A 10,708-nucleotide genomic window follows, 5' to 3' on the forward strand; every position below is an offset into this window, starting at 1 on the left:
TGGGCTGCTGCAGGCCCCCGCCTCACGCCCCCCTCAGTGACACACTTTCTTTTTTATTGCAGTGGTGGAATAGCAGTTTTAAACAAGGTAAGCAAAACGGGAGATAACCAGCCTTGAATGCCTGCAAGCGAGAGTTTTCCAAACTTCTGGCCAGGTCACCAGCTGGTGCCAAGTGTAATTTCAGAAATGATGACCCGGCTGCTGTGGGAGGAAGGCGCCCCTGTCCCACCATCCCTGCTGTTCTCATTCTGTAACTGCCCTCATCCGAGAAACTACCCGGCAAAGGTGCCAGAACTCCAGTGCTCTAAAGCTGCTGCAGAAAATATTTTTCCTTCCCAAGGAACCCATCAGGCTCCCCTCCTCCACCGGCACGGGCTGTTCACTTGAGGTGTATTTCAAAACATTTGGGGTTTGGAGCTAGTTCACAAATGTTTCCAACTCCAACCATCTTCTTGTTTGTGAATGTTTGCCCTTTCCCTTTCAGGAGATGGTGCAGCTGTCCAACTACCTGAAGGTAGGTACCACACACCAGTAAGCACCCGCAGAAAGCGGCTCTTCAGTGAATACAACCACGCTTTTAATAATGGTTAGTAAATGACGGGGTGTTACACGCCCAGCTTTAACGTGGCCAAAACCTACAGACAAGCCACTCAAAGACCTGTATATGACTTCCCCAAACAGCAGAAGCTCGGGGGGTCCCCAGCAGCCTGGGGCTCTCCGCTGACCTGCTCTCACCTCCCCGCAGGAGGCCCTGCACCGCGAGCTGCGGCTCAAGCAGAAGATGGTGATTTTACAGGAGCTTTTCTCCACCCTGCTGCAAGCGTCAGAAAAATCCTGGCAGGTACCAGAGAGCTGTGCGAGGCGATTCCTGGGGGCTGGGGGCAGGTTTTGCCTCAGTGGGAGTGGGCTTGTGTGCAGAAACAAGACGCTGGGGTGTCCCTTTCCTTCTCAGAGCTAAGCTCGAGCTCTGCCCAGCTCCGGTGCTCCGCAGGTCTGGCAGGCAGAGCTGCCAGAGCTCCAGATGCGGCACAAAACTGCTGCCCTGCCAGCGGCCGCTTCCTTCCCTTTCCTCAATGTCACCTTTCTGCTTAGGGAGGGCTGAACAGAAACTCGAGGGGTCAGGCATCATTTTGCCTGAAGTTTTTCCCCTTTGCGCCCCAAAAGGTTGTTACAAGATGTACTTGTCTTTCAGATCAACAGGAAGGGCAAAACCCTTTTCTTCTGTAAGGTTTTGAGTTTTTTTTAAAACACTCGCTTTTCCCACTTTTTCTTAAATAAAAAGCAAACAAAAGTGTATAAGTAGGGAAAAAATGGGAATGAACCCAACCAACCATCTTCCACCAACTTCTCTTTCCTAGTCAGACAGTCAGACAAAGTTCCAAATATTTTGAATCTTTTTTTTTTTTTTTGCCTAAATAAAAATTTTAGATGCACGAATCTGTGCACCCAAGTACTGGTGACCACTGAACTGGATGTGGGAACGAGACCGTTTCTTAATCGGGGAACACAACTGGAACAAACCGCACCCAGTGCGCCCAGCCTTGCAGCTGTGCTCCCAGTCCCCAGCCTGCTCCTCACTGGGACCCACCGGGACCCCTGTCACACACATCTCTGCCCTCCTTCCTGTCGGGAGCACGTTCTGGGCCCCAAACACAAGGCAAGGGACCCAACACCATGGTGCTCTGGAGCACCCACTAGCCTCAGGTGCTGCTGGATCACAGCCCTGCATCAAACTACCTCCCCACAGCTCAAACAAACTCCTCTGGGCAGCCCTGAATGAAGGCCCTTTTTTTTTTTTTTTTTCCTTCTCTCAGAAGGTGAAAATAAGGAGATGCATTTCACATAGTATTAAGTCAAATACTAATTTACAGTTCATTGTAACATTAAAAAAAGTGGTTTGAAAGTTCTGTTGGGGCAGAAAAGCAAGTGATTGGGTGAGAGGGTATAAAAAACCCGTGTGTTAGATGTTCTGTGGTTAGAAACTTCCGCCTTCGCTCGCTTCTTCAAATAATATGAGCAGGAAAAAACACCGACACACTCTGCGGGAAGCAGCCGTGAAACCTCAGATCCAACCAGGTGGGTGCTCTTCGCTTCTTGCTGCCTCTGCTGCAGGAGGGACCTTGCTGCTGCCTCTCGCATTCAGCCTCTCATCAGACCGGTAAACAGCGTGCTGCTGGCACCAGAGCCAGCGGGGCAGGGGAGGCAGATGCTGCCTGCTGGGAGGGGATTCCCGGGAGCTCCAGAGGGAGCAGCTGGGGCAAGGGGCTGCTCGGGGAGGTCTGGAAGGTCTGGACAGGTCCCGCACTCTAACGCTGTGCGTGGAAACTGATGGCTGGTTGCCCCTTTCCAAGCCCAGGTTAGAGGCCAAACACTTGTCGCAGCAGCTTTTTAATCCTAATATTTCATTATTTTTGAAGAAATGTTGTTGCATGCACACAACCTATAGAGCAGTGACTCTGGAAACAGTCACAGAGCCATTTTTGAGGTGCTGCTCATGTCGGTGGGTGTTTCTGGCTCAATGCAGCCAGCGAATGCTCTGCAGCAGGGTGGGGGTGTCATTAAACTGAAGGGATAAAGCATTTGGTTCCTTCCCCCTCCCACCTTCCTCCCACAGGCTTGTGCCTTAAACCCCTCATCTGCTGTAAAACTTGCTCAGTTGATTCAAAAATGCTGCCAGATGAAGGAAGCTAAGTAAGCCTCGGTCATGATTATTCAGAGTAAATAATTTTAGGCTGTTCTCTTTCTAAAAATAAGAACTGCTGCCATTATTATTATTGCTGTAAATCAGCTATTTAAAATGATGAAGGGAAGGAGTATCAGTGAATTCACCGACCGTGGAACAGCCAAAACACTACAGCTGTCAGCCAAAACCAGTTGCAATACTTACATGGTACTTAAATGACAGCAATAGAGAAACGCAGAAGAGTTAGAGAGGTTTTGGAGCTGCCCGTTGCGGTGACCTCAGATCCTCTGAAGAGGCTACTGAGGGTTCAGGTCTGGAATTTGGAGGGATGGACAGTTTTTGAGCATGTTGTCCTCGTCGTCCTCCTCCTCCCCTCTGCCTGGTGCCAGCAAGTCTCCTTGGGCTCTCCAGCAAGGAGATCCCCCAGTTCAAACAGTGTCTCCAAGACACTGCAGGAGAGAGTGAAAACCATGGCAGCTGTAGAGGAGCTTTTTGCTGTTTTATTTAGTTGCTGGTGGGGGGTTCTGTTGCTTGGTTTTAGGGGGTTGTTTTGTTTAAGCAGCCCCTTTCGTGTAGATGATCAACACACGAGGGCTTGACCAAGATTTGCTCACAACTTTTATGATCGGAAATGTTCACATCCCCCCTCACCACCGTGTTGTTCTGGTAACAGCCCCGACAGACAGTTCCTGAATTCATGGAAATTTTTATGTTCTTTCGCCAATTTATAAGCTGCATCTCCATGAAAGGAGTTTGCCAGCCCAATTCCGCTCTTAGGTGTAGGAGGAGCCCGGTGCTCTGTCGCCTTGTACTTCGCACAGTCATCTACATCTGTGCACAACAGCCGTGACACCATCAGCCGCCAGTACAAACCTCTGCAGACAGCAGAATAAAATCAACTGCAGAGGAAAACTAGGCTTGATATTTGTCATACAAAAATGCTTTTCAAAATTTCTAAGAGGATAAAGCCTGTAGTTCCTAGTACCAACAACTGAACTGGGAAGATTGTCTTGGGGGCTGTAAACTTAGTTCTGTTCATATATAAATAGTGCTGAGACACTGGAGAACCTGGTTTTGCTGGGCTCTAACAGCTATTCCCATAACACCAAGGAGCTGCTTTTCAGAGGCTTGGCTTCAGAGAGCAGTAAGCAGAGAGGGTACTGGCATTCTTGCTATCAGTGGTGGAAAAACAGCCCACGTGAACTCCTAGCTAGAAATTTTATCTGAATTTGCATGCAGTCAGGTTTCACAAAGCCTAAGCCACCTGACTAACACTGAGAGAAAAATATAATAATGAAAATGAATCATCACTGTTGCCCTCCATCCCCCTGTCCAACTGCTAGGTGTTGCAACAGAGACCCAACCTATTTCCTAAGGGAACCAGCAATGCAAGACCTCAGCACCAGCTGGAGCTTCAGGCAAGGAGCGTTGTAGAGAGGAACCACCAGCCAGGGAAGCAGGTTGTGCACAGGGACAGGCAGCAGCTCTGCTTCTGCCAGACCCATCCAGCCTAACCTGAAACCCTCATTTCACTGCCAGTACCTGCACTCTGTGGGACTGCCTCAGGAGAGCTTTCCAATGCATGAAACTTTTACTTCCCCCATACCTTATTTATTCTGAGATCCTGAAGGTTTATCTGAACTCCAAACATTGAAGACTTTGAACAGATAAGCCACAATATTATAGATGAAGGGAGAAAGGGAATCAAAACACAAACTAGCGAGACATTGGGGGCATGCTGTATGGTTCATGATTCCACTCACAGGTTCAACTGTGTTGTTTCCCCAGGGACAGCTGAACGAGGATAAACTGAAGTGTAAACTAAGGGCACTTGAAAATCAGCTGCAGGCCTGCACCCAGGTAACATCTGACTGCTGAGAACAAACAAAGGTGAAGAAAGGCATGAAAACAAAATGCTGAAGCATGTAATTAGGTCAGGTCTCAGCTTCTAGAGCAGTCTGATTAGATATGTATCTGAGCACAATTTTTCCTCATTGCTGAAGCAATATTTCACAGCCAGTTAGCAGCAGCATCCACACTCTCTGGATTTGCTGATATTCAGGCTTAGCAAGATCAGGAATGTGTCAGATAAGACCCTTCAAGCACTGCAATTCCTCCTTTAAAGAGTTACCCAAAGGAGTGTGTGAAGAAGATCCTGATAGAGATGGAGGACCAGAAGCAGACCTACGAGCAGAAGGCAAAAGAGGCTCTTCAGAAGATGCTGGAGGACAAACTCCAAACAGAGCAACAGCTGCAAAACTCTCAGGTAAGCACCAGGTCTTACACTGGGCTTGGCTTTAATCTAGTTCTCCTACACCAAAGAGCCCCCACATTCCAGGGAAAGGTGACGATTAGCTTCTCTTTATAACAAACATGCAACCCCTCCATGTTTTAGCCACTGAGCAAAGTCCAGAGTATCTCAGTGGGAACCTGTGCTCATTTTGAGAGCCACATGCCAGGTTATTAAGAACAGCGCACACTTAGGGAAATGTGCTGCTGTCCAGGAGGTTTTAAGTGTAATCGCTTAACCTCCACCGTCCCTTCCTCCCATTCCCCGGCTCTGCACACAGAGAAACAAGCCACGCACACAGACATCCAGGGCACAAGGTCTCCAGAGATGCTTTTTCTGGAGTGGCTTTTCTATATGAAAATGGATTTTTTTTTTCCCCCCAAGAGGCATCTTCTGGGTCAAACCAAATTGCTGACTGGTATTTTCATTGTATGCTGAAGATCACCAGCTTTCTAAACCCTCCCAGCAGCAGAGGAGCTCTGTTCCACAGGAACCCTCTGCCCGTGTTAGCTCTGTCCATCAGATGGCATCAGCCCCACGCAGGTTCCCATAACCCTGGTGCAGGAGGAGGCAGTGCTGCCCACTCTGTTCAGGGCAGCCTGGCAAGACCCCACCGGGCCAGGGGTCACACCCACCCGTGCTCCTTGCTCTCCTCCCCAGAGAAGCTTGGCAGCAACCAGAGAGGACCTCACCTTCTGGAAAGAGCACTACACCACACTCAAAGCCGAAATGACCAGGATGACCACAGCACACACTGAGCTTGAGAACAGCTTCCACGTTTTGCAGAGCGAACTGCAGGTACGTTAGATCCCTGCAGGAACAGCATCCGCAGGAGTCCCCCGGTTGAAGTTTCTATGTAGCAAAGCCCCTTGCACTAAGCACAGCGGTCACACATGCAACTCAGTTCATCCGTGGCCGGAAAGCCAGCCACGCTGCGTGCTCATGGGCTGCCCACGGTGCAGTGCCGGGGCAAAGCTGATGCTGGGGCTCTTCTCACCCGCAGCGAGTGGACGCGCAGAAGGAGCAGCTGGGCCATGCCCTGCACAGCCTGCAGAGCGAGCATGCCGAGCTGCACCAGAGAGCCTGCGCCCTGCGCGACGACAACAATGCAAAGGCTGAGCTCATCAGCGCCATCGAAGGTATCGAACTGTTCCCTGAATGTGCTGCACACCTCAGCTCACTGAGAAAGCCTCCGCTTTCCAAAGGGCTCCTGAAGCTGTTTCTGAGTAGATTAAAGCACTTCAGAGAAGTCAAGAGACTTTTCTAGAAGAAAGGATGGCATGGGAGACCTAAAAAAAGTGCCCAGCTTTGATGAGGACTTTAGCATCCTTGTCAGACCCATCAAACGCAGCAACGCAAACCCACTTGGGGGGTGCAGCAGCGCCCATTACCGTCTGAGGTGCTGCTCCATGGTGGTGGGTATTATCTGTGTAAAAGTTACCTTCTGAGAGTGTCTTAAAGTACCGGTTCAGGGAACTCACGTGTACTTCACGTGGCTGTTCTAAAACACAACTAAAAAAGAGAAAATGGTGGCAGCTTTATTTTCATCACAGGTCTCACAGGAACAGCTTTAAAATAAACCGTAAATGAATAGAAACTAAGACATGCTGGAAAAACTGACAATTAACAGCTAAACTCCACATCCATTCAGAGGAGAAAGCGTAGCCAACAATATCCCCTCCACTGTACCCGAGTAGAGAAGGGGAAGCTGCCTTCCCTGCGCAAAGGTGCGACAGAGAGTCACAACCACCTGGATTTTCTTCTGTCGCTATTTCAGATAAACTTCAAAAAGAACAAAACCAGAAGGTTATGCTGGAGGCGACAATCAGCCATTTGGACAGTAAGTAACACAAAGGCGTGCAAAGTTCCAGACCCAAGAGAGCGCTGAGGACAGTAACAGCAGCTTTTTACCTTGGCAGACTTGATACAGAACCAGACTAACCAACGGAAGACCCAGGAGGCGACGGTGCAAAGAAAAGGTCAGCAAACTTTGTAACCCCCACCTAGCCCTCCTCTCCCTGGACACGGGAACCTTAGACCTCGCTCTAGAAGTCTACACGGGTTTAGAACAAAGGATCATTTTAAAGCGAGTTATTATTTTGCTACTTAACATTAAAACATAACTGTATTTATGATGGCAAACACTTAAAAATAAACGAATTTCATTGCAAATTCTACAGCAGTAGCTATGCCATTTGTTTTCCAAACAAAATACAGTTCAGTTTATAACTGCAATCACAGCTGTACTGCGAAAAAGTTGTAATAAAGGGCATTTTACCTCTACTTCTGGTAGCTACCTAGAACTACTCCCCTAAAGATGATTAGCTCACAGCTAGAGCAGGGGCAGGTCTGTGATAACTAACCCAGCTCCCAGGTCCTCCTCTGCGCGTGGGCAACACCAGCGTTATCTTTGAAGTGTGCTGAGTACACAAGATCTAAGGCCGACTGAAAGCCTGGACCTGTTTCTCATCAGGAGCCTGTTTTCTAGACCAGGTTTTCACCACACAGACCCCACCTCTCACTCCTGCCAAGGAAAAACAAAACGCTCTGTTAGAGTTCCCCGAGGAGGAGGAGGGAGAAGAAAGTCTGAAGGATGAGATGCAGAAAAGGACATCCCAGCTTACAGCAAAGGAGAACGAGGTGAGGCAGTCACTGAATCGCGGCTGGGACTGAGTTCCCTGCTAGGGAGAGAGCTGCTGGCGCTCCAGCAGCAGCACAACACGGCACACCAAAGCCCTCGGAAGTTACCTAACCCATAAGGATCATCTCTGCCAAATTTTCATCCTGATACCAGCCTCACCTAAACCCCCAGTGCAGCATCTGCATGCCAGAGCAGGGCAGCAGCAGCCTGGCACCGGGGATGTGGAGCAGGGCCCCCGCCACTCAAACTCATCTCTGCTCCCGTGAGCAGGAGGGTCTCACCAGCCTCCCAAGCTCTAATAGCTGGAACCCTGAGCTCAAAAGGAGGAGATGAAAAGGCTCACAAGTCTCAGAAAGGCTCTGCTAGCAAAAGCAATACCCTCACAGCTGAGCTGTGAGCTTTCCAGCCTCTTACACACTCCTTCCCATCAAACCATGTCCTCTGCCAACCCACAGCCCTTATAGCAGCACCCACATAGCCAGGACTTACAAAAAACATGTATTAAAAAAAAAAAGCTTTAGCACTTACTGTAGCAGAGCTCAGAGCCACCCAGGACAGCTCATCCTGTACTGGTGAGGGCACCAGCAGTACCTCGGGCTGGGTTTTGTAAAGCACAATCACAGCACAAGGGGACAGCTGGGACTCCCAGCTGTCCCCAGCATAGGCACCATCACCGTCACCATCACAGCTGCTGCTGCTGCTGCTGCTGCTCCTGCCCGGATCTGGTGTGTGGCTGTGGAGGAACCCAGGCGCTCTCGGGTTCACAGTTAGCACAGCACTACCACGGCACTGGTCCTGCGTGTCTCGTGTTCACGGGGTTCAAAGGACTCTGCAATGGCTCCTGTAGCCAGTGAAATGCAGAACGAGTTTCAGAATGAGAGGAAAACCCTGCCATGAGTTGGCACTCCAGGTCTTCTTCGTGACCTGCACGCTTCTGTGGTCACAAAAAGAACTATTGCTCCTTTCTCCCATGTGATGGGAAAGACGGCAGCAAAGCCAGGCAGGTCACGGGATGGTTACAGACCAGGCACTGCCTCTGTCACCACACTCCCAGTGACACTGAGATCTGCTTTGTCGCCTGTAGGTACATATGGACACACAGGTAGAGGAGGTGAAAATCCCCCGTCACAGCAGTACTGGGGCACAGGCGAATCGCTGCAGCCGCTGCGGGAGCCCCATCCCACGTCTCGGTGCGTACCACAGCGAGGGGACCCCTCCGGCTCACAGCCCCTCGCTCTGCTTGCAGTGTGCGGAGCTGCGCTCGGAGCTGGAGGCCCTGAGCGAGGAGTACCGCTCCTGCCTGACCAGGCTGCGCCAGTGCCGTGACGAGCTCAACCACTTCCAGAGCAAGCAGGCAAAGGTGGGAGGCGTCCCTCACCCCGTCCCAGCCCGGGTTCCGGACCGGGGCTGCAGATCGGCCAGGCAAAAATTCCCCCGTGTACTCGTACAGTGCGTAAAGACAAATTACATGTTCGCCAGCAATGGGATGAGGAGTTTTTCTCCCCACTGATCTCCCAGTAACACTTGCTTCTCCCTGCAGGGACGGCGCGGTCACTGGATCTCTCTCCTGGTGGCAGTGATGGTAATGGCCGCAGCCACCTTCCTCGCGAGTTACAGACCGTGAGGGAGCTCCTCAATGCCCAGCTTTGCATGACCAGGAACTGACTCTGCTTCACTAGCAGCGACATGCCCTTACCACAGGGCACCTTCTGCTGTTCCGTACTTGCCAGTGTGGTTCGTGCCCTGAGCTGGTCTCACTCCAGACAGACCCCCGCAGCTCCAATAAAAGCTGGGAGATCCCCCCTTCCTTGGCTGCTTCAGTTACTCTGCTCCTGGTGGAGGTTGTGCTGCCCATTTCCCGTGGCACTGAGGGACTAAGCCACGCCAACCACTGCTGCCGGGGCTCACAGGGGGCGGGAGGGACAGAGCAGCACAGACGGGGCACCCTTGGGATCCAGCCTCCCTGGTTTTCATGCTCAGCAGCTGAGAGGCTACAAAATTCTCTATTTACGGCCTCCCTAAACGGGAGGTGTTTGACCCTGGACCACCTCTACTGACACCTGAAAAAGGAACCCAGCGCTGGGAGGCTCTTGGCACAGTCCCCTCACACTTGCCCATGCACTGCCTGTCCTGAGCAATATTCCCACCTCCCACCCTCCAGGCCACATTCATCCCGCCATTTCATGCCTGTCTGGTGCCCAAGTGTCCCCACAGCATGTCCGCTTCCCCTCCACTGCCAGCACCACATTAATTTGACAGTCGGGGGTGTTAAGCCCCTCTTGGAGCTGCACTGTGCAGGTTTTACAGAAGCACTTGCCCCTCGTTCAAGCTCAGGCTCAGCTATGAGGCGGCACGTGACACCACCTCGCACGAGCAGTAAACACAAATGAAGCCTACAATAAACACCACAAATACACAACACCGTGGTGTTCAAATTTTTTATTAATCCTCAGCTCTTTGCGGCAAATAAGCATACCCTGACTCTACGGGGCACACTCCGCAGGCGGATGAGGCAGCAGGGCAGCTGAGCACGTACATCCACACGCTGCTCTTCGGGGAAGTTCACCTGTTTGATTCACAACTGGCCTGCAGGGTCCAGGGGCCAAGATCATCATGATTCAGTCCTGGTGCTCAGGGGCCTCTGGAGAGAGCCTCAGTGGGCCACACATGTGAGAACCAGAGCTCTCACCTCATCCCCTGATGCAAGTGAGGAATAACCCCAGAAGTCTGAGTTTGTGTTTTACAAGGCAACTGCTGGAAGAGACACCACCTCGCTCGCAACGCAGAGATCTACAAAGTCATTCTGGGCACTAAAGGCTGCCTTCAGCTCGTAGCTCCAAGCGTCCAGCACCTCCTTCAGCTCCACGCAGAGGCTCTCCGGGATGCTGAAGGAGTAGATCTGGATCCTGAGACCGTCCCTTATCCTGGGGCAGGAGGCCTGGACTGTGAACACTCTCAGCGGCGTCAGCGCCAGGCAGTTCTCCGCACCATCCTCCACGGCAAAGGTGTACACCGCCGGGTAGCCCAGCAGCACCCCAACAACAGTGCAGAGGTTCCAGCCCGCAGGGACAACCTCGCTGAAGGACACAGGGCC

General features: G+C 51.4%; 2 protein-coding genes across 2 annotated transcripts in view; one reads left to right on the plus strand and one right to left on the minus strand.

Annotated features, from left to right (window-relative positions):
• The window catches only part of TRAF3IP3 (TRAF3 interacting protein 3), a 9,513-nt gene extending 275 nt beyond the window's left edge, over positions 1-9,238 (plus strand). The window contains exons 2-13 of the mRNA XM_010137690.1: positions 63-87; positions 485-514; positions 746-841; positions 4,472-4,543; positions 4,809-4,949; positions 5,634-5,771; positions 5,977-6,112; positions 6,751-6,813; positions 6,893-6,952; positions 7,462-7,613; positions 8,699-8,974; positions 9,155-9,238. Of these exons, the coding sequence (XP_010135992.1) occupies positions 488-514; positions 746-841; positions 4,472-4,543; positions 4,809-4,949; positions 5,634-5,771; positions 5,977-6,112; positions 6,751-6,813; positions 6,893-6,952; positions 7,462-7,613; positions 8,699-8,974; positions 9,155-9,238 (1,245 nt within the window). The 5' untranslated portion in view covers positions 63-87; positions 485-487. The remainder of the gene's footprint in view (positions 1-62; positions 88-484; positions 515-745; positions 842-4,471; positions 4,544-4,808; positions 4,950-5,633; positions 5,772-5,976; positions 6,113-6,750; positions 6,814-6,892; positions 6,953-7,461; positions 7,614-8,698; positions 8,975-9,154) is intronic.
• Positions 9,239-10,354: 1,116 nt separating this feature from the next.
• Positions 10,355-10,705, minus strand: LOC104494810 (chromosome unknown open reading frame, human C1orf74; the record flags this gene model as incomplete). The annotated part of the gene is made up of 1 exon (XM_010137691.1): positions 10,355-10,705. A coding segment is annotated over one exon (351 nt), but the record flags the coding sequence as incomplete, so codon positions are not given.
• Between the last annotated feature and the right edge of the window lie 3 nt (positions 10,706-10,708).

The sequence above is a fragment of the Buceros rhinoceros genome, unplaced genomic scaffold (assembly GCF_000710305.1).
Source record: "Buceros rhinoceros silvestris isolate BGI_N320 unplaced genomic scaffold, ASM71030v1 scaffold23646, whole genome shotgun sequence".
NCBI lineage: Eukaryota > Metazoa > Chordata > Aves > Bucerotiformes > Bucerotidae > Buceros > Buceros rhinoceros.